This window comes from Chaetodon trifascialis, chromosome 12 (assembly GCF_039877785.1).
Source record: "Chaetodon trifascialis isolate fChaTrf1 chromosome 12, fChaTrf1.hap1, whole genome shotgun sequence".
Classification (NCBI taxonomy): domain Eukaryota; kingdom Metazoa; phylum Chordata; class Actinopteri; order Chaetodontiformes; family Chaetodontidae; genus Chaetodon; species Chaetodon trifascialis.
Genome location: NC_092067.1, coordinates 10,720,516 through 10,746,692, shown reverse-complemented (window position 1 = coordinate 10,746,692; position 26,177 = coordinate 10,720,516). Strand labels below are relative to the sequence as shown.

The following is a 26,177-nucleotide window of genomic DNA, read 5'->3' as shown; positions in this document are numbered from 1 at the left end:
TGATCTTGTGATCCCTGATATCTTTCAGGTTTGATTCACTTCTCTTACGCTGAGAGCCATGAGAAATACTTACTCATGCTGGGATGAGCGTCACTTAAGTCATTTCTGGTTAAAACAGATCTGCATGACTCACTGCTCAAACGTGGCTGTCTTGACCAAATCTCCTGCCTCTTTTGTGTTACCTTTGGCTCAATTATGCCCTTCCAATGTAGCCAAACTAAAATATCGTGCCATTACTGAAGCTGGTGCTCTATATCTGACTTGTCTGTTCAGCTGCTTCCCCGTTTGAATTGAGGCCTGTCCGAAAACAGAGCAGCTTACAGCAGATAACAACAGATAGCCTGTGGCGCGGTTATAATAAACGGATAAAAGAGAGCAGGATATGCAAAGCCACGCAGAAAAAGCCTATTCATGTCATGCTGAAGTGCCCTAACAACTGCTTGGACTGGCTTGTCCCTCTTGTGTGATGTCATCCAATGGATGAGTGGCTGGCGGCTGCGATGCGCATGTATGCAGTCCACTGCCTTAACGCATCACAGCGAACCGCACTTGACAGCTTGCCAGGTTGGAGGGGAAAAACACACCATTGAGGGGAGGAAACCAGACCTGCTGAATATCCACCAGCCAGCCGTCATCAGCAGCATCCAACCTGAGGTGGAGGGTTTCCCGCAGCCTCTCTCTCTCTCATCGACATCTCATGCATCATTTTTGTGGATTAACCGCGTTGCTGTCCTAACGCACAGATGACAGCGTAACAGGGGCGGCAAGCTGTTCAGAAACCAAACACAGCCGCTTTGTTGAATAGGATCTGTTGTGACTGGACATGAATTCGGCGGAACAGACGGTTACATGGTTGATTACGCTCGGGGTGCTGGAATCGCCGAAGAAGACCATCTCGGATCCTGAAGCATTTCTGCAGACCTCCCTGAAAGATGGGGTGGTCTTGTGCAGGCTGCTGGAGCGGCTCAGCCCGGGCTCCACGGAGAAAGTAAGGGCACTGATACAGCCGCCGCTCTCCTCTGCATACAACCAGCCGCCCGCCCCCGTCGGCGTGTCTGTGTGCTGCCCAGATCCGTGAAAACCGACGCGGTTTGTTGTCTGGCTTCTCTTTCTGCCCAGTGGTCCATGAGGCGATTTCTTTTGTAGGTCACGGCAGACCGGGTTATTGTCTGCGAAAGCAGCGCTATATGCCTGCACATACGTATGTCAGGCGTTTGCTCCACTGCGCATTCTGCTCTAGATAAAGGCAGCATCACAGCAAACAGATCATTGATTGATCAAATTCATCAGCAGCTTTTAGATCCACCAGGTTTTTAATAATGAAGGCCTCGTTCTGATATGCCTCCAATGCAGATCTGCGTTAACGTGTGCAGCCCCTGCTTTAAATTCATCTTTAATCCAGGGCGACGCGGTTTGTATGGCAATGTTTTTTTTTTTTTTTTACACACACAGTATGATCAGCCGGGGTGACTGGCTATTTGTACACAGACCACAGCAATAAGAGTGGGCCGCCATTGACTGCAAAGGCGCACAGACGGCGATGGACCCTCTCCCCATTTAAAGAAACAGCGCAGTGTTTGTGTCTGTCAGCGTCTGGCGTCAGCCACTTTAGACAGCTACCTAAGGGAGGCAATGTTTTCCTGAAAAGAAGCTGTTCTGCTCGAGGCTGCCCGCACCTCCTCATCAGCGTCAGATATTTGCCTGTTAGATGGCAAACAGGTTCTTCCATTTCCCTCCTCAGCGACAGCGTCGTGCTGTCTCATATCTGTCACCAAATGTTTCGCCGTGTTGCTCCCATGAGAGGATTTGATGCAGGTTAAAAACGCAGCCTCTCTGAAATGCTGTAGTTGAACTAACCTATGCTTGGAAACAGGTGCCTCGTCCTGATGGGTGAGGTCCAGATCGGTATACAGCAAATCAGCAGATCTGCAGATCTCAGTCCTGTTAAATCTGCTGCCGCCTCATTCTGGGAGGATTCAATATGTTTTGCTGGTTTACCAAAATGTGGAAAACTGTGGGTGAGGATGCCTCTGCCATGCCCCACAACAGTATGTTTATATGATCAATCGAGCTATTGCTATGATAGATTTATCCTTAAAAATGGAAACCTCCATTGAAGCCAAAAGCAAGAATGTCCAACAGATCCGAAGAGGCAGAACTACTAAGTGAGTTGGTTATAATAATAATACTACTAGAGCCTGTCAGACACAGAATTTCTGAGGTTGATAGCGATATTGATATATGACAAAAATCAATATATCTGCCAAGAGTTTCTTTTCACCCCCACTTAAACACTTACCATAATCACGCATTTTAGATAAGGACCCCATTCACTTGTTTGTAAAATCCATGTACTGATGGGGACAAAAGGAAACATCAGTGCTCCCTGGTGGACAAACTATGTAATGATGGCAGTTTTCTAAATTGATCTCAATCATATCTTTGACATATCTGTACTGACATTTCTTGCAGTTGTTTGATCAGTCTCACTCTGAATACTATTATTACTACTTCTAACAACAACAACAACAACAACAACAACAACAACAACAACAACAACAACAACAACAACAACAACAACAACACAAACATTCTCTCCAGGTCATTGCTGTGCTTACACAGTAGTGAGTAGGGTGTCTCCCGGGGCTCCTCATTCATTGGCTCGTCATGTTGTGCCACTGTCTGGCCCTGATGTGGCCCTCATCTGGTTCTGCTTTGGCCACAAGTCTGCACAGTGCTGCATGTGGGCTAGAAGAAAGCGGGAGATGTGGGCCACAACTAGGTCTGATGTCAGTTGCTGTCAGTGTAGATACCAGTGCTCTATAGACCAAAGATAATATGTATCATGGTTCTTTCCAACTAGCGGTAACAGGCTTCTTTGGCCCCTTCACATCTCTTCTTAGCCTTTTAGATACCTCCCAGTTATATTTTGATAGAGGGATGTGAGGATGGTGAGGCAGAGCACGTGTTGCCTCAGTTCCACCATTATTATTCATTTTAACAACAACAGCGACACACTCTTTTAATTGCTCCAGAGTGTACTGTTACATACACACTTCCTAGAGTAATCTCTGCCCTGGACATGTTTAGACAACAAGCCCGCCTTGGGAGCTAGAGGCAAATTGGGAAATATAAAAACAAGTGAAATTGAGAAAAATGAGAAACATGTAGACTAGAGAATGGATAACAGTGTAAATGCGATGCAGTAAAATGCTTTTAGTGAAATTGAAAAAACTGCAAAGAATGAAAAGATTGAGGAAAATCTAAAGAACAAAGTAAAATTCACAAGTGACAGGGAGAAGGGACTGCCCTGCAGTAAAAGGTAAACAGACAAATAAAATCCTCCATTGTGAGGCACATTATTTCATACTTTATCCACCATATTTTGTATACTGGTCACCAGTTAACCAGTTGGTGCTTGCATACAGTATATGTCAGCTGATGAGTCACAAGAAATTGCAATACAAAGATGCCAAAGATGCAGAAACAGTCTCTCTGTTGCATAAATATATTTAGCTGCTAGTTTATTAGGTACCTCTGGCTTATTTTGCCTTACAGTGAGAGGTTTGTATCAGTGAGGCTGGAATGAAATTTTGTCTAACATTTGACCTCTTTACCACTTTGCTGGAGCAGGTAGTGATAAAAACCAGCGCTCCCATAGGCTCCAGCAGCACCAGTGGGGGGATCCTTATCTGTCGACGTCATTTCCCTCGACTCAACACTCCAGCCTCCTCCACTTCCCCGCTGCGGGATCTGAGTCCAGCCTCCCGGAGTGTGTCAGGCCCGCTGCGATCACACACACATAAACACACACACACACACACACACACACACACACACACACACACACACAACGAAGAATGCGCGTCGATCGAGAAGATCCATTTTTAGGGCCGAGAAACTCGCAGAAAACCGCAGTGTGACAAGCGAGAAACCCGCAGCGTGGAAGTGGAAGCATATGTCTAACCAGCGTTTCCGTCTTTCCAGATCTACCAAGAACCGAAGAACGACGGCGAGTGCTTGAGCAACATAAAGGAGTTTCTCAAGGGCTGCACATCATTTCGCGTCGAGGTAAGTACATTTTCCACATCCAGCCTTAACCCGGCGCTCACACCACGCCCGCCTGCGCGTGATAACGCCAAGAAGTGCTGCTTGAAGTGTGCGCGTTTTAAGAGGAGACGCAGATACAATAAACAATGGGTCCATGACAGAGGGAGGAGGAGTGAACTGCAAGCCGAGAACAATCACCCCTCGCCAGCCTCACACAGCACTGATCCGGTGCAATGCATTTGTAACATTTTGGACACCGTTGATAGCTAAAAGTACAACCCTGCAGCCTGCTCGCATTTCTCAGTCATGTCCAGGAGCGCCTGGATCACGTTTAGGCTTCCAACTGATGCAGAGCTTTGTCCTCGGGGTTGTGCGAGGGACAAGCCAGTCTGTGTCATCATTGTGTGCAGCTGTGAACAGCAGAGGAGCATGGCAGTGAGTCCTGCTCCAGCGTGGTGATTGCAGTCTTGTCATTATGAGGCATAAAGTCTAAACATGTCTTCAGATTAAGAAGCTCACTCTTGAGGGCCTGTATAGAAATATTTGAGTATGCTGACTTTATGGCTGGCGAGAAAGGCTCCGTAATCTTGAGCAAATGGAGGACAGCGTGCTGTTTAAGGCTGTGTGTTGGCCGGCGCATAGAAGGGTCATTGAACCGTCCCAGTTTGACAATGCAGCCCAGTGTTCCTCAGCGTTGCCTCTCCCTGCAGAGTCTCCAGCCACCGGACAAGAGGTGGAGATGGGGTGAGACCGAGCGCTGTCTTCTAAAGTGTGTGAAACATGCCCCCTTTAGTAGTTATGGACGGCTGAAACGCCAGGGAAGCAGAAGACATCCATTGTGAGTTTATTGGAAAAGCTCTGTTTGTTTTGGCTCAGCACAGAGACGGGTTCTGGCATCAGCGTCGAGCAATAATCTGCAGTTTTATGGGTAACAAATAGTCAAACTCCCCACAATAACTGCTCCTGCGTGTCATGCTGACTTGTGCCTTCGCCGGTGCAGAGACTGTACTCAATGCAGGCACCAATTTTCCATTTAATTTCACACAAAGTTAGTTTCTTGCGTGCAAGAGGGCGTTCAATTATATGACCTTTTTAAGTGAACTGGACAGAGCAGGATTACAGTAGTTTGGGACATGGCGGTGCTCCCGCTCGCCATCTGTAGAGCAAAAAGATGGATCTCCTCCAGAGCCCGGAGCACTGCTGGCTCTGACCCCAGGTAGCTATGGCTGCAGATTAGAGCCGTGGCCTCTCCATGAGACAGACAGACAGACAGACAGACAGACAGACAGACAGACAGACAGACAGACAGACAGACGCTGTGCTTTTGCAGTCCTGACCTACCTCTCTCTAACAGAGTTAAGCTGGATGTTTGGCCCGAGCATCGACATGCTACTCTTGCTCTGCTTTGTGTCTAGTGAGGACATTTCAACACGATTGATCTCATTTAGATCTTTCAGCGTAGACACTCAAGACCACGTCTCACACTTGGACAGCTGCTGTTACTGACCCCCAACCCCTGATGTCTTTGACCACAGGAAGTGATCATTAGAGTTCCCATGACCCCGCCGGTCCCTCTGGAATAGTAACCTTACCCCTCGCCTACCCTGAGAATAATCACAGGTCCATCTGTCTTGATTAATGGGGGGACAAAAGGCTGTTGTGTTGTATAGTTACTGCAGTAGACACACGCTGCTGTTTAAGCTATTTGGACACTGACAGTTCTTGTGTTGGCTGCTGGGCTGCAACAGATGATCATTCTCATCATCACTTCATCTGTCGGTTAGTTTTTTAAATTAATTTAGTCACTGTTTAACGTGTGATATGTTCAGTAAAATAGATCAAATGTCCATCACAATCCAAACAACAGGCCATGACCGACACAATTTGGAATAATAAAACAACAAATCTCACCATCAGACATGCTGGATCCAGAGGATACTTGCCTCTTTTGTTCGATTTAACTTAACTGCAACGATAAGTCGACGATCAAAATTGTTACTGCATAATAATCGATGAATCTCCTGAGCTTCAGTTGGCTCCTCACTAAACCAGATTGGATTTAAAGCTACGACCACGAGGTCAGAGTCCTGAATTTTGAGCGTTGATGTGAGGGTGTTGGCATCCTCTTCAGTTAAGCCATCATAGAAATTCATCATTCATTTCCTCCAGATTTTAGCGCATGAAAGGCGTATTTCTATTCGGCTGCAAACACTTTTCATGTCTGTACTGCAGCCATCTTCACCAGAGCTAGACCGATAAATTGTGCTGATAAATCAAATCAGATTTAGTAAATTCTCTAATATTGAGTAAATCCAGCATTGGTTGGCCTATAATCGTCACTCCTTCCTCGTCTGTGTGGCTTTTTGTCCTCAGTCTGGTCTACAGGAACTGAAACACATGATCAGTTGGATACAGGTCAGGAGACTAACTCGGCCGGTGAAGAATATTCCTCTGTCTGGCCTTAAAATGTGCTTCCTTGTCTGCATGTTAAGGATCATTATGCTTTTGCATTGTCTGTACTGGATGCTATCTCTATTTAAAGAAGCACTCGTGTCAGTGCAATGTAGTATATTTAAGGCATCTCTTAGTAGGATGTCTGATATGTAAGCATGTTCCATTGACTGGAGGAGTGGGTTGTAATACCCTTTGCAGGTAAACACTGATTTCCTCCAGCATGACAAGTGAGGGAGCAGCTCATCACGCTGCTGTAGCTCACTGAGTCACAGAGGGGTGTTGCACTATTGTGTCAGCCTGCTCTGAGGGATCATTACCTGACTGTGATACCGAGGCCTAGCGGACGTGTCGGAGCTTGTAGCGTTAGTCATGTCCATTATCTCCATGCATGGAGGTTTAATTTGGATCACGCTTCACTGTGGAGACTGGTAACTTTTTTTTTCTAATGGAGAGTGACTTTAAAGCTGCACCACATGATGGCAGTTATCGTGGGGGGAAAAGTTAAGTATGAATACTGAATGTTAGTGGTAGTTTGAGTCCCAGCAAAAGTATAGACGAGTGAGGAAGTGGGCGCTTTCACATGAACACACCTTCAGGACAGTAAGTCTTCCTGTAGCTTGTACACACACGCACACGCACACACTCTCAAACACAGTCATTCACATATTCCCTTAGGACATATCTGCAATCAGAGCGGAAGATGAGGGAGACTCATATCTCACAGTCACTCACCCTCAATGTAACTGAAGCGAGAGTAACTAATCACATGAAGCCGTTAGCAGGAAGCGAGAGGACAACTACAGTCGTCAACAGAGATACAATCAGTGCCATTCATACGAAGCGAGAGGGTCGTGAGAGTCACACTGATAGTGACGCAGACAGCGCTGATACTTCTTCTGCAGTCTGAGGATAAGGCTGCCGTTATTCTACCTGTTTCCAGCGTACAGTTGTGTTATATTGTCAACGCGAGTGATTTAAACCCTCACTTTAAACCTTGTTACTTGATGCTCTGGATTCATCTGGTTTGGTTAACAGAAAACATCGAGGTAGCACATTTTATGTGCTGGTGAGTATTTTTGACGCCGGGACGGGGTATGTGGGATTGACTTAAAATAAACCACTGTAAGAGTGTGACTCACTGAGCAGTGGAAATCTGTGGATCAGAGGAAACGATTGATTGGAACAATTGATTAATCAAACGTTAAAATTTGCTATTTTTGTGTGGTGGTGGGCATCTTCCACAGTTTTCTTTCATAGATTATAGATTGATAGATTAATTCACTAATCAGACCTTTCTAAGGGTCTGATAAAGAGGGTGGCACAGTGGCGCAGCAGGTAGTGCACGTGCGTTGCAGCAAGGAGGTCGCTGGTTTGATCTCCGGGTCGGGCGGGGCCTTTCTGTGTGAAGTTTGCATGTTCTTCCCGTGCATGTGTGGGTTCTCTCCAGGCACTCCGGCTTCCTCCCACAGACCAAAAACATGCTCATTAGGTTAATTGGTGACTCTAATTGTGTTAGTGTGAGTGTGAATGGTTGTCTGTCTCTATATGTCGCCCTGCAATCGACTGGCGACCGATTCAGGGTGTACCCCGCCTCCCGCCTGTCAACAGCTGGGATAGGCTCCAGCCCCCCCGCAACCCCGGAAAGGGATAGTCCATATAGAAAATGGATGGATGGATAGTTAAAATGACCCTTAAAAGAATTAAAACAGAAAGGTTTTCATTCTGATTCCACAAAATATTACATCCTGACAGAAATGAGGCTTGATATAAACTTGAAATATATATTTTTAATAGTTCAGTTCAGTACAGTAGTTAAGAAAATGTACATGAACATGATAACCATCAGTTTTCACCGCAGCACGCTGAAACTGCTGCAACTCTAATTGCAAAATGTAAATTAGCCCAATAAATCAGACTATACAGGAAACACTTGCCAGTATGATCAATTCGCTGCTGGTTTGGGCCTTTTCATGAGATTGTTGGTATTAATAAATATAGAATATAGCCAACCTTATCCTTTGATGCTCTTGCCCTTCATGAAGTTGAGGGAACCTCACTCAGTATCTTTTTAATGCTTATAATTCAACCAGTTTGGTGGAGTTCTGTAAATAGTGTCTGTGTGTGTGTTGCAGATATACAATATGTGTGTCTGCTGAGCTCGTGTGTTTCGCCCACTGCTTCTGTCAAAGATAACTAGAGCTATCGATTGACTCCTCACTGCTGCCACTGAGTGATGACACAGCCCCGCTGCGCTGGAATTAGTGATTCAGCTTTAAAAGGAAATGCGCTTGCCAATGAGTCTCTGACGCTCATGCTCTTTGTCTCCCCCTCCCTCTCTGTCCTCTCGCTCACCCACAGCCGTTCGAGGCCAGTGACCTGCTGCTGGGACTGAACTTCTCAAAGGTGCTGAGCAGTCTGGTTGCTCTCAATAAAGTGACAGCAGGTGAGTCAAAATACGTGCGACGAGTGGGTGTTTTTTATGAAAGACCCGAGAGCAGTCACGAGCGCGTGGGCGCTGGTGTATTTATATTTTGCCCTTTACTGTTCAGATATCGGCGTGGGCAGTGATTCAGTGTGCGCTCGACACTCTTCAGCCCTTCGCATCAAGTCGTTTGAGTCGCTGTCCTGCCAGGCGTCACTGGGCCGGTCCTCCAAGCTGCTGCAGAACCAGTTTCGCAGTCTGGTAAGGTCACCACTCACTAACAGCACGGTGTAGGGACACAGAAAACAAGACGGACGCAATAACAACACCTGTCACATATAATGACATGCAGTGGAAACTTTGTGGAGCTTAATCAATGAACACGTTTTTGATTAGTTCGAGTTCACAGCCTGTGGCAATGTTGTATTTAATTGCATTATATTATAAGATATTCTTGTTATTTTGTCCGGTTGGTGGCAGAGCTATGTTGAATGATAAAAGCAGATGTCCGCAGTCGCACTGGATTTTACTCCTCACTTGTATTAATGAGGAACAGGCGAGACATTTCCAGACGCTAGTTGACCTCTCCTTGGCTCTGAATCTTTCTATTCTGTTTGGATGCAGTGAGTGCAAGGACATGAACAGGGTAATGAAAGTGTATACCAGTATTTTACAAGCTGGAGCGCGTTTGTTACCCTGCTAGCCACACTAGCTCCTGCTTCTTGCTTCAACACAGGTTTAATTTTGCCAGGTGAAACTCAGCCTGACTTCACCTTCAGAATGATGGAGTCTCGTCCCAACAGCTGCAACAGCAGTAATGGAGTCATAGCAAAATTTACGAGGAAATAAAGCTTGATTCTGACCCGTAGCTGTATAAACTGCAGTGGAATCACACTTTGAATACTTAATTGGCAACATGGGGAAATCTCTGAGGGATGGAAATGAGGAGTGGAAAATATTTCACAATATTTGCTGGGTTTGTGTCACAATACGGATGAAGGGATGTTTGATAGGAAATCTCTTCTTGTTGACACTTGTCCTCCTGCTAAAGTCTGTTGATCTCATTAGTATTTCATCTCCACTCCTCACAATGTCTGTCTCTGCTCGCTGCTCACTTACCTCTTTGCTTCTCCCCCTCCTCGGTGTCGCCCTCCCCTCCTTTGTCAGGACATGTCCGAAAACAGTGGACAGCAGCTGCTGGTGAAGGCACGTTTCAACTTTCAGCAGACCAACGAGGATGAGCTCACCTTCACCAAGGGTGACATCATCAGTGTGACTCGCCAGGAGGAGGGCGGCTGGTGGGAGGGGACGCTCAGTGGCAGGACTGGGTGGTTTCCTAGCAACTATGTCCGCGAGATCAAAGGCTCTGGTGGGTACCTCAACAGGCAAGACATTTCAACATGAATACAGCAGCGTTGGGATTCATAGCATGCTATATCTGATTCAAACTCCAAAAGCTGACAGTTGCATCCTTTAAATCATTTTAAATATGTCCTCCTCCCCTGCATGCGTCTGTGAATGATCGCTGAGCAGCTTGAGAGATTAAATAATTTCCTAAACAGACGTTTTCACATCACTCTCAGGCAAAAACTGCCAACTGGTACACTGCATCACAGCCGCATTGTCACAGGCATTCCATCTGGCCTTGTGACGGTGACACAGCCCCACATCTGTTGCTTCTCCAGGCCTGCCGCGCTCTGTTGTTTCATCGCTTGTAAAACAGGTTGAGACGCCATGTGGCAAGAGGTGGCGGCTTAAAATCCAATCCTCTGTTTTACTGACGTTTATGTACTCACTCCAACAATTTGATGATCATTTTTAGTGAGAGTAAAATATTTGCATTCTGACGGGCACCCAGGCAATATTATTTAGTGGTAGCAGCGTTCTGTGATAATGGTTTTACTTCAGGCAGCATGAAAACAGGAGCACAGTAAAAAGACAACAGGACAAAAGTGTAGGTTTTACACAAGAAATGTGGAACACCATAAAAGTTTTATGTAGGAAAAACAAGAAAAAGAGCGACACGAATAAGAATGAAAACAATCATTAATAGGGATAAGATGAGATAAAGGGGGCCAGTTTGTGGTGTTTTAGAGTTCAGAGGCCTTATTGCACATGGATGAATGAAAACAACAGAAAACAGCTATAATGCTGCTGAAGCAACGTATTATTGAGCCATTGTTATGTTTTTTTTCTCAGTGTGACTCCCAATACACAAAAGGTACACATAAGTCTGTGGCTATCGAGCAGTGCAAACATGTGCAATGCAACAGCTCAGCCACTAAAAGCACTTTTCTTTTTTCAGCCAATAGCATCTTTATGCAGTTTATATTTGTAATTTCTGCATTAGGAAGTAGTTTTAAGAGTTTGGAAACACTGGAGTGTTTCAACTGTGTGACTCATGCTGCTAATAACTGTGTGCCTGTTTCTCAATATAAGGCTAATGATTCATGCTTAAAGAGTTTGAACTGATTTATATCAGCAGTCATGCACAGATGATTTGGGAATCAGGCGTCACGATGCATTTGTGTCCTCATTATAGGAGTAAGAGTATTTGCATGGAAATCTTTGCTGCCAGTTTTATATGATATTTAATACTTCATGTGTAAATTAGTGAAGGCTCGGTGACGGTTGAATATGCTCGTTTTCATGTCTCATTAGATGTAATGTCAGCCAGACTTGTGTGCCCTAATTCATTTCTTTTGTCTCCACAGACAAACAAGTGTCCCCCAAGTCTGGCACTCTTAAGAGTCCACCTAAAGGCTTTGACACTTCTGCAATCAGCAAGACGTACTACAACTTGGTAAGGACGCAGCTTAACGCTCTTTTTTCACATTTCTTCTTTCCAGCTTCTCTGTTTCTCCTCTGTGACATCTGTTCAAGGATTCTGTCTCTGCTTCTTTGAGGGCTTTCATTCCTGCCTGCTTTCTATCTGTGCCTGGATCTGTCCTTTTTCCATTCGGTCTTTGTAACTTCTCTTGTGGCAAAGTAATTACCTGGAGTAGCAGGATAAAAAGTAGTTGGCCTCTGACACGCTTCGTCCCTTTGCCCCGTGACTACCCTTGAAAATGCTCCTGCAGCTGAGGGCAGGTGTGGTTTGTAAAACCGCCCTCACAGCATGATAAACAAGTGAATTCTTTATTTTCTGTTCTATTTCTATTACTGCCCCCCAACCCCCCCCATCTCAAACAGAGAAAGACTGAACCAGTATTTGGTTTGTTAATACAGATGTGCAGTTCATGCAGACATGAATAAATGAATGAATGAATGTAGTGAAAACACTGAGCACTTATATGGCTCACTTTACGCACCTGTATCGAGAATACACATGTTTCACTGCATAATATATAAACCCTGTGCACATATTTGCCACACTGTGTTTGTGTACTTTCTTCAGGTGTTTAAATTGGATAGAAGCAACATTGTGACATTACATGTTTTGATAGATTTATATCTCAAAGTGTGTGGCACTAACTTGTGAAATAAATGATGCTGAGATTGTCTCCTCTGTGTTGTAGGTGTTGCAGAACATTTTAGAAACAGAGACCGAATATTCCAAGGACCTTCAGAGCCTCCTGACGAACTACCTGCGACCTCTTCAGAACATTGACAAGTGCGACTCATTTACACGTAAACCTTGATGAAAGCAGGACCTGGTTCAGCTTGATTGTTGTATAATAGGAACATCAATCAATAGGACTTTGTACCTTTTAACTTTTTTTTGCATGTCATGCATTGAATATATTGTCACCGTTTACCTGTACCCATCCTGTCTTTTCCTCCAGACTGAGCACCTCAGACGTGGCTCTGATTCTGGGCAACCTTGAGGAGATCAGTACCTTCCAGCAGATGCTCGTCCAATCGCTGGAGGAGTGCACCAAGTTAGTCCCTCCCCGCACACACAGCTGGCTGCAGCAGCTTCCTCACTGTTTGATAATAAGCAGAGGGACATCTAGTGTTGAGCTCATTGAACTACAGCGATGTTGGGTTAAACCATAGACTCGGGGCTGTATTATACATTGTGGTTTTATACACACACACACACACACACACACACACACACACACACACGCGCACACGTGCGCGCGCGCGCTCCATACACTTCAGTCTGTGTGTATGACAGTTTGCACAGATACATTTTATCACTGCGTGATCTTTTTCCTCTTCAGGCTTCCAGAGAGCCAACAAAGGGTGGGAGGCTTCTTCCTCAATCTCATGCCACAGATGAAGGCTCTTTATGCTGGTTACTGCTCCAACCACCCCTCTGCAGTGAATGTGCTCACCCAGCACGGGTACGTTTACACATCAGCGACATATTTAGTCTCATTTTACAGTGTTTCCATGCAGCAGTTCACAAGGAAGGAAGAAGAGGGTTTTCATGTTACACAGGGAAGACATCTTTAAGTCTTGGAACCCATCAGCTATCATCTGACAGCAGTTTAGCCTCTGGGGCAATGGGCAAGATTTTGTCCCTCCAGTGTAGCCAGTGGATATCAGGGTAACCAATATCTGGACCAAGACTTCCTCTTCTGTGCGCCAGTCATTGTGTACAGTCTGATTAGAAACTTGATTTTTAAACTCCACCACAACTTGACATTTTGGATAATCTCTATAAACCGCTTTCTGCATAATGAATGTTTCTATGAATACAAAGGGTGGACTCCGCAGTCAGATTTTCATTATCAACACCACTGCAGTTCTGGCAGTGTTTTTTTTTCTACTGAAAGCAAAATAATTCAAATCAGGCTGAAGGAAAGAGAATGAGAAAAATTTTGTGTGGGTGTTTTAAAGCAATTTATCTTGAGTATAAGAGGGTAGAAGTCCAAATTTTGGACCCAATTTGAAACAGAAACACGCAAAACCCGACAGCTTTTTACAAAAAGTGTCCCAGTCAGACAGTCAGAGGCAGTCTGAGGCCTGATCTGAATCCTACCTCCATTCAGGTTGTGATGTTCAGTTTTTGCTGAAGCTGTTTTAGAGAGTTGTTGATTCAGCTGTATGATCAGTGCAGAGGCTGTGGTTTATGGTGTGGTTGAACTGTATGGCATTATACTGACAGGCATACTATTATTATTATTATTATTATTATTATTATTATTATTATTATTTCCCCTGCCTTCATTAATATAAATAGAATGGACAAAATAATAGGATATTATTATTGTTATTAGAAAGTGGAAGGTAGAAAGTGTACTACTACTGTGTTGTAGTACGTGTGGTTCTGTGAATATGCAAATAGTCCCTGTCTCTATCTCCACCCACCCCATCTCATCTCACCTGCAGTTAAAGCATACCTGCTCACCTCTAATTGGCTGTAGTTCAGCCAAATCTGAAAGAGAAAAGCAAATTGCACAGTGTCGCCTACAGTGTGTCAGAAGGGGATGTATTTTATGTATCCCTATCGTAACGGCAGCGTAATAGTAACAGAGAACTTGAAAGCCTTCTGCTTGACTACATTATCATGATATGGAAAGCAGCACCCCACAAGCTGATGGGGTTGGTTGCTTTGGTGTGCTGACTGTCTGCAACTGTTCCATCACTCCGCTGCAGTTCCAGGGCAGAATTGCTCGGCCAAGGCGTTGACGGCTTATTTCGCTCATGATTTGTCTCGTAGCATATGAAAATCATCCCTTGGACGTGCTAATGAGGTTAAACACTTACTTTTCATTGGAGCGAGTCTTAAATTTCCTTCCTCATTACAAAGGCGGCGATTGAGTGAGTTGTAACAAGCTGAATGCCAGTTAGCCGCGTGTGGCAGCTTTAACAGAGGTCTGACTGACTTCATGAATTTATCTTCTAGCCAATAAGAGATAACAGCAGCCAGTTCAGCCTCTCTGAATATTGTTGGTTGTAAACGTTGTGAGTTACTGTGTGTGGTGTTAATAGAAAAATCATCATTGTAGGCCGTCACTGTTACATGAGAAGCTAAATGAATAATTTATGTCTGTCTCTCTCCTCTTGCAGTGAAGTGTTGGGGGAGTTCATGGAGGGGAGGGGTGCAGTCAGTCCTGGCATCCTCACGCTGACCACAGGCCTCAGTAAACCCTTCATGAGACTTGATAAATACCCCACCTTACTCAAAGAGCTGGAGAGGCACATGGAGGTGTGTATCTAAACGTCTGTCTGGGGCACTTCTGTTATGATGTGTGTTTAATAATCAACATGTTTCCTTTCTTTTTTCTTCTCAGGAGAGTCATCCTGACCGGCCAGACATTCAGAAGTGCATGGCGTCTTTCAAAAACCTGTCTGTAAGATGATCTCACTTCCTCCCCTGTCAGATGTAGCACGTCACCAGACTTAATATGGAATGAATTGAATTAATGGGAGGTCTTTAAGCTGTTGTTTGCTTCCTTTGTGTCAGGCTCAGTGCCAGGAGGTGCGGAAGCGTAAGGAGCTGGAGCTGCAGATCCTCACCGAGTCCATCCGGCTGTGGGAGGGGGACGACATTAAGACCCTGGGCTCTGTGCTGTACATGAGCCAGGTCTTAGTCCAGAGTCCTGGCTCAGAGGTACCAGCATTAGCTACTTCTTGATATAAACTGCTACCAGCATTGCTTCTACATGAAATTCTGCCTAACCCAATACTCTGCCATGATGATTAATGTTATTATAACAGTAAGGTTTTTAATGCTGTAGCACATTTGCCTCTCACAAACACATCCAGGGCTGCATCATATACAGTTAACCACTGCTTTAGTGTGCTGAAAAGCAAAATCAGCAACATAAATAAATGACAGTCATTAGTAAATCATACTTGACAGGAAAGCCTAGATCGTCACCATCTTTCAGCTTTCATTGAACTCTCACACTGATAATTTATTTGTAATAACTTAACTCCCAGTCAGAGTTCTCAATGACTGAGAAGTGCAAAATGAGTCCTTTCATTGTGGCATCTTAAGTGCATCGAAACCTTCATTGCGATAAAAAGCTCTGTCGAGTTTGAATGGACTAATTGTAAGTAGCTTTGGACAAAAGCGTCTGCCAAATGAATGTAATGAAATTCAGTGATTATGAGAACACGTTCTAAATGGCTCCTCATTACGACTGGAGAGCTCCTCTCTTAAAAAGATTTATCAAAAGGGACATCTTTGCACACACTTTCCTCCATTAGGATCCAATAGTACCTCACTCAAACTCAAAGTTTTATATTGTAAGGAAACACTGCAGTGTAATTTGCTTGGCATGAGAGCATCGCATCAGGCCACTTCAGAAAAACAAGTCAGTAAAAATGAATACAAGTTTCTTGGATTGTGTTAGCAGCGACAATAACATGAATCTTGTCAATTAGAAAAGAATAATTAAGACAAAGAGACGCAACTAATTTGTAAATCCTTACACTTAATTTCAATCATAAAAATAACTTTTTAATTGCAGAACTAAAGTGTTTTTTGTGGCGTTTATCAAAAAATTTGTCTGTAAAGATGATCAGTAATTATCAATATCAGCTGAAATTAAACATTTATACTGATACATTTGTCAGCTACAGTATATTGCCAAGCTCTGTGTTTGCAGGCTTCTACATAAATTAAGCTTCAGCTTGCTGAGGTTTGTCTGTGCTGCATGTTTTCTAGTCCTAGATCAGCCTGTGCTGTTTTTCTATTTCTGTCGCAGCTAATTAGCCACAATGAGTAACAGAGTGTTCGAGAGGTGATTGAAAGATCTTGAAATTTTCTTTGGAGGATGTAAGGGGAATAAAAGACATAAAGTATGTTATAATATTCAATCGTTTGACTTTGCCGTCGTGTTAAACTGCCCTCGCTGGCTGGCTGCTGTGTAGCTCACGCAGAGTGAAATGCAAAATGCAGTGACAGCCTGTGGTTTGCAGTGGTTGTAATTGAGAATAAATGCTGCGTTAAAGGTGCACTTTAGGTGCATATATACAAATGCATGATGTGAGCCACAGGAAGGGAGCGTACCATTCGTTTGACAGTATAATATATATCCACAGAGCGATATTCAGGGCTTAGTAGTTACAGAATCATCACTGTCAGCCTGATGATGCATAGTAAGATGTAAAACTCCAGCGACTTAACAACTGAGACGTCAACAGCCAACATTTTGATGAATGATCATGTGGTGTTGATATACAAACAGCATTGCACCTAATCATTTTCTCCATCGTTTGTCAGGAGAGGAGTGAGCGTTACCTCATGCTCTTCCCTCACGTCCTCCTCATGCTGTCTGCCAGCCCCAGGATGAGTGGCTTTATATTCCAGGTCAGTGATAAACATCGTCTCACATCAGTCTGATTTAGTCTCTGTTGTCTTGATTCTGATGCGATGATTTCCCTCTGCAGGGAAAATTGCCCCTGGCCAGCATGACAGTGACCAAACTAGAAGACTGTGAAGCCCATAAAAACGCCTTTGAGCTCAATGGTAAGGCGACATGAGACAAACAAGATGATGAGTGTGATTTATTCCCACGTAATGCCTTTAACAACATAGTCTCTTCCCCTGCAGGTACAATGTTTGACCGTCTCCAGGTGGTGTGCACACACCAGCAGGACCTGCAGGACTGGGTGGAACACCTGACCAGACAGATCAAACACACTGCAGCCGCAGCACCCAGCCACAAACCACTCACTGTTCCCTGCCACACGGTCAGGAGCTAATGATTACATACCACATACAGATAATGTCCTCTTTAATCATTTCTACCCAGTATGGTGTAAACACTATGACTGTATATGCTAATGTCACACAGATTTTTATCACGTGAACCCTGAAATCAACATGCCTAATGAGGCTGGCTCACATAATGCCTAGCAATCATTTAAAATGCCCATATAACCCTCCGTGAAGTGGCTTATTTCTCTCATTAGAATGGCTGTAATGCACAATTGAATTTACTAAAATGAATTGCGTACCAATCAACATTCGGCCTCATGCCTTGAATAAACAATCAACAGTAATGGTGATTTTATTTACAAGAGGCCACTTGCATGTTGGTGGCTCCATCGTGGCAAGTGGTAACTGTGTGAAAAATAGTCTAAATCTATCTGTGGGAGTTCAGTGGAGGGGAATGTTTTTCTATGATTTAGGCTTATTGACAATAGGGTGGTGTCACGTGCAGGAGGAGGCTTCCCCGTAGAGGTATTTTGGGTATCTGCAACTGGGGAGCAGACCCCAGACACTTTGGGGAACCCTTGGCTGGTTGGTAATCTAACCACGTCAGTGTACAGCTGTACTCTTGCTGTTTTGGAGATGCGCCCCCACCCATTTTGTCGCCATTGTGACCCAGAACTGAATGAGATCTTTTTGAGATCATTATGTCCTGATTGTTTTTGAGCCACTAGAGCCACACCAAAACAAGCCGTGAACATGGCATGGACATGATATTTTGGCAACAGTGTTAGCAAAACGTTTGTTTGTATGTATGGTGGTGTATGGTATATGGTGTATGATGGTGCATCTGCTGGGTGCTCATCAGATGTTTATGAAGAGCAGTCAAGTGGAGGAATAAAAACGGTCTGTTTTGTGATAAATGTCATTACATTGACCTTTTTGTTTTGCTCCTCAGCTCCCATCTCACCCCCTCACCCCTTCCCGGCATGCTGAGGGGAGGGCCATGACAGTGGCCCCCACCTACCACACCCTGCCTCACCCCTCCTCCCATGGGACGTCTCTTTCCAGCACCATGATGTGGGGCCCACTGGAACCACCCAATACCCCCAAACCCTGGAGCCTGAGCTGTTTGCGGCCTGCGCCCCCTTTAAGACCCTCTGCAGCCCTTTGCTACAAGGAAGTGAGGGACCTTGTTTTTGTGTCGTCAAGACTTATTCATTTGTTTTTGTTATGTCGATTTTCTAATTGCCATGCAATTGTCTCATGTTTTTCTGCCCCCCGTGTAAAGGATCTTAGTAAAAGTCCCAAGAGTGTGAAGAAACTTCTTCCTAAGCGCAAGCCTGAGAGGAAACAGTCTGAGGAGGAATTTGCCTTGAGGAAGAGTATGTTTAAATTTTTATGTCCAGAGTTTTTGTTTTTTTTTTTTTTTTTTCATATTAAAGGAACAGTTTGCACTTTGGGAAATAACTTATTCACTTGCTTATCAGTAACACTCATATCTGTTAGTTCACTATAAAGATACAGCCTGGACAGTTAGCTTAGCTTAGCAGGGAAACAGCTGTCCTACTGTTACATGCTGGGACTTCCTGGAAAATGATACATTGGCCTTTTTACATTTCTTTAGTGAATATGTAACTAACAAGATATAGCATACTTAGTAGTGAGCTTTAGAGTGCTTGAAGGAAGACTTTTGCTTGTAGTCTTTTTGCTAAACTAAGCTAAGCTAATTGCCTTTTGGCTCTTGCTTCATACTTAGTCACTGGGTGTCCTGACAAATATCCGTAAAACACTAAAATGTCCTAGTTTTCACCTCAATTAAGATAATATTTAGAATATTTTACTTGTTTCCAAGGCTTACATAGATGTTTATCATCCCACTCATTATTATCTAAAAATATGAAAACATAAACAATGCAGCATGTGTCGGAATTAAACACTGATTTATCTGTATGTGTCAGTCAGTCAATGTGTCGTTGTCATTAGCCCTGTCAGGCATATAAATTAATTTTTTTCCCCCATTCGCCTCTTTTTCAGGTACAGCTGCTCTGGAAGAAGATGCCCAGATCCTGAAGGTTATTGAGGCTTACTGCACCAGCGCCAAAACCAGGCAGACTCTGAACTCCAGTAAGAAAACACAAAATCAAACTCATGCTGCACATGTGCATGCGCTAAAGAAGAGAGGCTCATACTGGAGCTCGCCGTCTTTGTTAGTGCGACCTGTATTCTGTTACTCAGTGCCTTTCTTTAACACTGGTATTCTGAACTGATCTTTCTAACAGTATCTTCTCCGTTTGTCTGTCTCTCCTCCACTCCTCACTTTTTTGGCATTGCTCCGGTTTACCTCGAGTTCCTTCTTTTTCCCATCAATGTTCGTTTCCTTTATGCTCTGTTTTAATTTTTCTCCATGTATTCTAATCTGCTCTATCATCCCACTCTCACATCTCCGGTTTATATGATTTACCATTTGTTGCGTGTTGCAAATGCTTCCTCCTCCCTCTGCACCATCACTCCTTGTTTTCATCCATTTCCTCCCTCTACATTCGCGATGCCACCGCTAAACTTTCATCGCCCGACCAGCCTGGCAGGGCACCGACCTGATGCACAACCACGTGCTGGCCGACGTGGACCGGTCCTGTATGGACTCGCCGGGCCGCCGTAGCAGCGTGTCACGGCCAGAATTGTCCTCTGACCTCTCGGAGGACTCTGACTATGACTCCATCTGGACCACCCACAGTTACAGGATGGGTTCAGTGCCGCGTAAGAGCTGCATCTCTCACCAGAACTAAAGAACGTACAGTACTGCCACGCTGTACTATAATGTAACGTACAGCGCGCTTACCTCTTTTACCTTCAATGTATTAAAAGAAACTAGATTTTTTTAATTTATCTATTTATTTTCTATGATATATTTGTTCATTTTTTTGTTAACTTATTTGGTTTATTTATTTTTAGACTGTTTGTTTTAAGATGTTTTAAGCATCTCCCTGTTGCCTTGCCACTTTCCCTTTTATGTGCCTCCTCTCTTTGTGTAGTTGTCATGCAGTAAGTGTTTAGTAATTCTTGTTAATTTATCTTGAATGTGACCACTCCCCTTGTTTGACCATAAATGTGGCAGACTCTCTCAGCAGGGAGTACAGGGGTGTTGGAGTGGAATATAGGGGAGGGATAACCAGGGGAAGGAGAGGTTGGGACTGAGCTTTTCCTGTCTGATATTCAGATGTAATTCAGGAACGAGTGTATTCTATTTACCATGTACTACTTCTCTCCAGTATGTGTTTCTAGAGTATGTATGCTCAAACATAGCACAGATGCCATACACACACGCACAGGTTCGGGCACATACGCCCCCGCTGCCTGATAATATAGCAGCATGCAAGTACAGTATCCAAATTCTTAACATTTTCTATCATTTCTGTCATAATTTGGATCTTTATTCATGTTGCCAGTGCTAAGCATGATTCAATTTGTCACACCACATGACCAAAAGCTACTAAATGCTTAAAGTTCTTGGTAGATTTAATAGTTTGTGAAACATAGTTCATTATTTGGTGCAGCTGTCTGCTACAGGAAGAGGAGATTATCACATAAGCATCACTCTCGAGTCAAGCTAGTGGATGAAGAAGGGTGAATTTAAAGGGTCAGTTCACCCAAATTACAAAAAACCATTTATACATTTTCAGACTTACCCTCTAATTTTCTGGTTTTGAAATCAAACACCATTGAACAAAAGTGTGTTTTGCAGGAATCTGACAGTAACAGTAACTGAGACAACTTCCTGCGTCACTAGATACCATCTCTAGAGTTAAGTGAGAAAATGTCTGGGATTCTTTTGTATTTTTGGTAAACTGACCCTTTTAAGTCATTCATTTTAAAAGTTTATTGTGTAGTCTCCTAAGCATCATCGTTTGAAGTCTGATCTTCCATCCAGTGATGTTGCTGTCTGTCAGTGGTTCTACAGGGTTGCATTTATATTTTATTTTAGACCTCAAGTTAGTGCTTTAACATCGTAAAAAGATTAGTTTAAACCAAGCATAGCCTAACACTAATAAACTGTAAACTGCAGCTTAACACAGCTACAGTCCTGTCAAATCCAACACCTTTGTTTAATGCCTTCTACTAATTGAAGGAATAGTTCAATTATTTGGGAAAGAGAGTCAGATGAGAAGATCAATACCACTCTCAGATCTGTCTGTTCAAAATGAAGCTGGAGCCAGAAGAAGGTTAGCTTAGCTTAACGTACAGAGTGGAAGCAGGTGAAGACGTCTAGCATGGCTCTGTCCAAAGGTAACACAATCCAGCTACCAGCACCTAAAGCTCAATATGTAAATTAATTAAACTGGATTTAATGTTAATTATTAGCTTTAGAGGTTCTCGTTGGTGGATTTTTTTTAAAGCCTTGGACAGAGCCATCTTAACAGTTTCCCCATTTCTAGTCTCTATAGTTAACACACAAACTTGAAGCTGACATTGACTTTGTCTCAATTGTGCACAGAAAGTAATTAAGTGCAATCATATTTCAATTTTCTAGTTATGTGCCAAGAGAACAGAAAACCACTCATTACTTTTAGCTGGCTAGGCTAGCCATTTCCTCTGCTTTCAGGCTTTATGCTAAGCTAAGCTAAGCTAAGCTAAACCAGCTGCTAGCTTTATATGTACTTCACAGAATCTCAGAGAGAAAGAGAAGAAGCCTATTTCCTAAAATGTTGAACTGCTCCTTTAAGGTGTAGCTGTTAACCAGACTCCAACAATTTGACCAGGTTAGCTTAATGTCAAAAACAAACATCCCTTCACGACAAGCTAGCACCTATGCTACAACCTCATAAGCCAGACAGGCCTTTGTGTTGTCTGGCCTGCGAGGTTTCCCATGCTATCTCTTGCATTAATGACTATTTTTATGAAGAAGTATTTTTCCAGTATTGGTATTAAAAGTACAGGTTGGCTTCCACTTAGAATCTATCTCCTCTGACAGCAAGCCGTGCAAATGGAATATATTGGTCCATGTTACAGTACGATTTACTGTTTCTGAAATGGTTTCTTTGATGTATTCATTATTTTATATACAGGTGTTTTTTAATTTATATTTTATTCTGTACGTCAATGTTTACAAAATGATCCCTGGAAGAATCATTTCTTGTCTTTTTTTTTCTTTCTTTTTTTTCATTTTATTGGTCTGTATCAAAGTTTACACTGAAAATTATAACATGAAGTGTTTAAATTATTTTGCACAATCATGTAATGGGCCAGTGGGTGTGGGGATAGAATCAGTTAAATTCTGTACTTTTTGTCGTCTGCCTAGAGTGTGTATGATATAGTCCTAAAGGTAGACGTGAGTATTCAGTGTTACTGTAAAGTAAATGCTCATTCGTAGTGTAAATGCTCACCTGCGGTGTTTTGAAAGCATTGGGGTAAAGAAGAAAAAAAAAAGAAACAAGAGACAGTAATTATATGGGAACATTTCTATGTAAACTACCCATTCAACCTCAGAATACTGTCAGAGTGGACTTGAAATATAAGAGCACATAGTCTCCCTTTCTGTAAATACTAGTTGTCATGGAGCAAGAAAAAAAAATCCATTCTACCTTCTATGAGTATTTGAGCTAAGAATATCACTGTCCTTATATCATGTGCTATACTTTGTGACAGGTGTATTCTGTGGTTTAAGAAACTAAGTCAAACTGTGGGACAGGCAGGGTGAAGAGACCAACTGTCTTTGACCAACATTGTCCTCCGTGTGCTCTAATGCTGTACTCAGTTCACATATGTGACCATGTCTTATCTAACAGCGCTGTCAGTGTATTTGTTCTACACTGCTGAAGTGTTCAAGTCCCAAACGCTGTATTATGAGTTTTGAATAAATCTGTCATTTGGTAGATTCTGGCATTCTGGTGAATCTGATTGTGTCTGGAGTGAGCTGTCATTTGGGGAAAATGTTGGAGTTCTCATTAATTTCGGATTGACAGAGAATTGTAATGAATGAATGGATTTTTTAAATTTTTTTTTTTTTTTTTGCCAGCCTCTCATTTCCTTTCACTTTCCTCTGGCTCTTGTCTGATATCTGGTCTGTGCATGACTAACACTACTACTACTACTACTACTACCAACTGTGGTGTATGTTTGTTTCTCTTCTATGCTGTCACTCGTTCCAATAAAGAAGTTCAGACTGTGGTCTAAAAAAGTAATTTGCTGAAGATGACTCGGTGCTAACTCATCTTTGTACAAGGTGAGCTGAGCAAAGTACCACTCGTTGAGTGCTCTTCTGTTTTGAAACAGGACCGCGAACGGAAACTGGGCTGCATGTGATCATCCCCGGTGAGAAGAAAGTCCTGGTGGAGAGTCCCAGTCGCAATGGACAAAGTGCAGGGGAAGAAAAGTAAGATAATAGATAAATCTGTTTCATGATTCTCCTTTGTCCTGAATTACTGTCTTTACACAGTAAAAAATCCCATCAAAAGACCAAAACTAACAATGTGTTGGTGCATTTTCATACCATCTGTGGCACCAAAACACATTCGTCCCTACTGAACACTTAAGTCTTTAAAGGGGTCATAAATGTATAACTTACTTGTTATAAAGATTCAGTACTTTTGTGAAACAGCTGGGCACTGTATATTATTGCAAACATTATTCAAATAGGAGTATTTGGTGCATTTGTGGGACTGTTTTCTGTTGCGGATTAATACACATGGTGTTCGAGTGACATGACAGCAGAACAGGTCATACAATCAACTATGCTCAATAAACTACAGTGCCCATGTTCATCATAATGAAGGAACGTGTCACCAAGTGTAAAGGTGTGGCTCATTGGTGTGTTTCAAATGCTTTTTGGATAACAGCAATAGGTCCGGTGATCCATTCCTTACATGAGTGCAATGCAATACTTTGCAAAGATTATAGTGAACTTAAACAGCAGTCTAGTTTGCATCGCTGATGTGTTGACCTGTGAATCATACAGGAGCCTGGTGGATGTGGTGTACGCCCTGAGGGATGAGGTTCAAGAGCTGAAACAGGTGAATGTTAGATGTTTTATGAAAGCTCATGATGGTGTGATTTATTTGAAATGCAACTTTCAGTTCAAATTAGCTGGTTTGACCGTAGGATTTAAATATTGTTAGCTTTGTAAAGAGTGGCCTAACTGGAATTAAATGTATTTGTAATGATAACTGGTGATAAATCAATTTTACAGCAACATGCTTGAGAGGATTTGTTGTACCTCCACAGGATAACAAGAAGATGAAGAGGTCACTGGAAGAGGAGCAGAGAGCACGGAAGGATCTGGAAAAGGTTGTGAGGAGGGTGCTGAAGAGCATGAATGACCCAACCTGGGATGAGACGAACCTCTGAGGATGTCACGCACCATCTCCATCTGAAGCTTTGAAAAGAGAAAAAAAGAGCACGTACATGTGTTGGCTGGCTCGTGTAGTGTGTGAAACGCACACAATCACACATATTATTTAAGATTGAATCTGTAAGCAGGTGGTTTGCTCAAAGAGGAGTGTCATGACTGCTCCTCTGATGAACAGACAGGAGTCACTGAGACGTGATGCTGAACAGGCTCGACCATCATATTATATTCCATGATAACATTCCTTGAAGTACGATGGAGAGGAGATTACACAGTCAACACTCAGTGTGGCCATCACTTGAGCATCCATCATCAGTGTCTTTGGCATTGCTCATTGTGACTGCAAGTCGAGAGAAGTCCTCGCCCTCTGTTTACAATCATTAAACGGTCCGCTCTACAATGATACATCAATGGTACTTTAATGGTGTTAATGGTCTGAACTTGAACCATTTCATAACCTCTCATGTTATTTAATTTTTTATTAATTGATTTTGTTTGACGTCTTTCCCTGACACAGGCTTCGTCTGGTGTTTTAAGCTTGTGCCTGGAAGCTCATCTTTTGTGTCCTTTTTTTTTTTCCCCCTCTTCACGTTTGACTTGCTTTCTAGGCATCCTAGGGAGTTGTACAGATATTGAACTTGTACTGTATAATGTAAATACTGCTAAAAGATGAGCCTTTGAAATAAATGTGGTTTAGGAAAAACGAGTTTGAGTTGCTGCTAAATCTGCTCCAACACTACAGAGGAAGAAGGAAACTCTTTGCTTTTCCCTCCAGCTCTAGTCCCTAACTTATACACACGCAGTAGGTTGTGGACAAGTTCGGACCGAAGAGCTCTTCTTGTGCTATCCCGCCCACATGTGACACACTCAACAAATAATCCAACGCACCGTTCTAAACAGGCGGGCCATCTGAACGAGTTAACCGTTTCCGTCTGCCATGTTTAGCTGCTATGCTGCGTTAGCATACTGTTTAAACTCTACTGCTGCTGCGCAGGCAGCATCTCACAAACAAGCTCGCCTGTTGTTAAAGAGCCGTTTGTCACGTGAGCTCACGGTTTGTGCTTAATTTTCTTACTGGAAGCTGGAAGAAGAGAAGAATCTCCAGCACCTGTCTCCAGACAACTCCGTTGTCACCAAGCTAGGTATGTGCTGCTAGTTCAGGTCCTGTAGGTTAACGTCATATCCTGAGTGTTGGCTCTGTTCAGTTGTACTTATCAGTGTCAGTAAATGAAGAGGCAGTTGGGGAGTAATGACCTTTTTCATAGCTGAGATTTTGATGCAGCAGCAAGCACTCAGGTGTAAACAATAACAGATGGCTGCATTCACTTTATGTGAGTCAGTTCTTT

General features: G+C 43.2%; 1 protein-coding gene across 3 annotated transcripts; it reads left to right on the top strand.

Moving 5' to 3' along the window:
• Positions 1-540: 540 nt before the first annotated feature.
• arhgef7a (Rho guanine nucleotide exchange factor (GEF) 7a) lies at positions 541-24,959 on the top strand. 3 transcript variants are annotated; one of them, XM_070975670.1, is made up of 22 exons: positions 685-988; positions 3,988-4,071; positions 8,863-8,947; positions 9,054-9,187; positions 10,094-10,295; positions 11,641-11,729; positions 12,445-12,539; positions 12,712-12,807; positions 13,096-13,218; positions 14,891-15,029; positions 15,115-15,174; positions 15,288-15,434; positions 17,055-17,141; positions 17,222-17,300; positions 17,385-17,524; positions 18,445-18,669; positions 18,778-18,871; positions 19,524-19,613; positions 20,067-20,246; positions 23,760-23,859; positions 24,442-24,496; positions 24,708-24,959. In XM_070975670.1, exons 1-22 carry the CDS (start codon positions 824-826, stop codon positions 24,828-24,830), a joined length of 2,592 nt encoding a protein of 863 aa, XP_070831771.1. In that variant the 5' UTR covers positions 685-823; the 3' UTR covers positions 24,831-24,959. The 3 variants fall into 3 exon arrangements, with proteins under 3 accessions (XP_070831770.1, XP_070831771.1, XP_070831769.1); XM_070975668.1 differs by lacking the exon at positions 20,067-20,246; XM_070975669.1 differs by lacking the exons at positions 23,760-23,859; positions 24,442-24,496; positions 24,708-24,959 and having other exon boundaries at positions 541-988; positions 20,067-23,360.
• Positions 24,960-26,177: the final 1,218 nt, after the last annotated feature.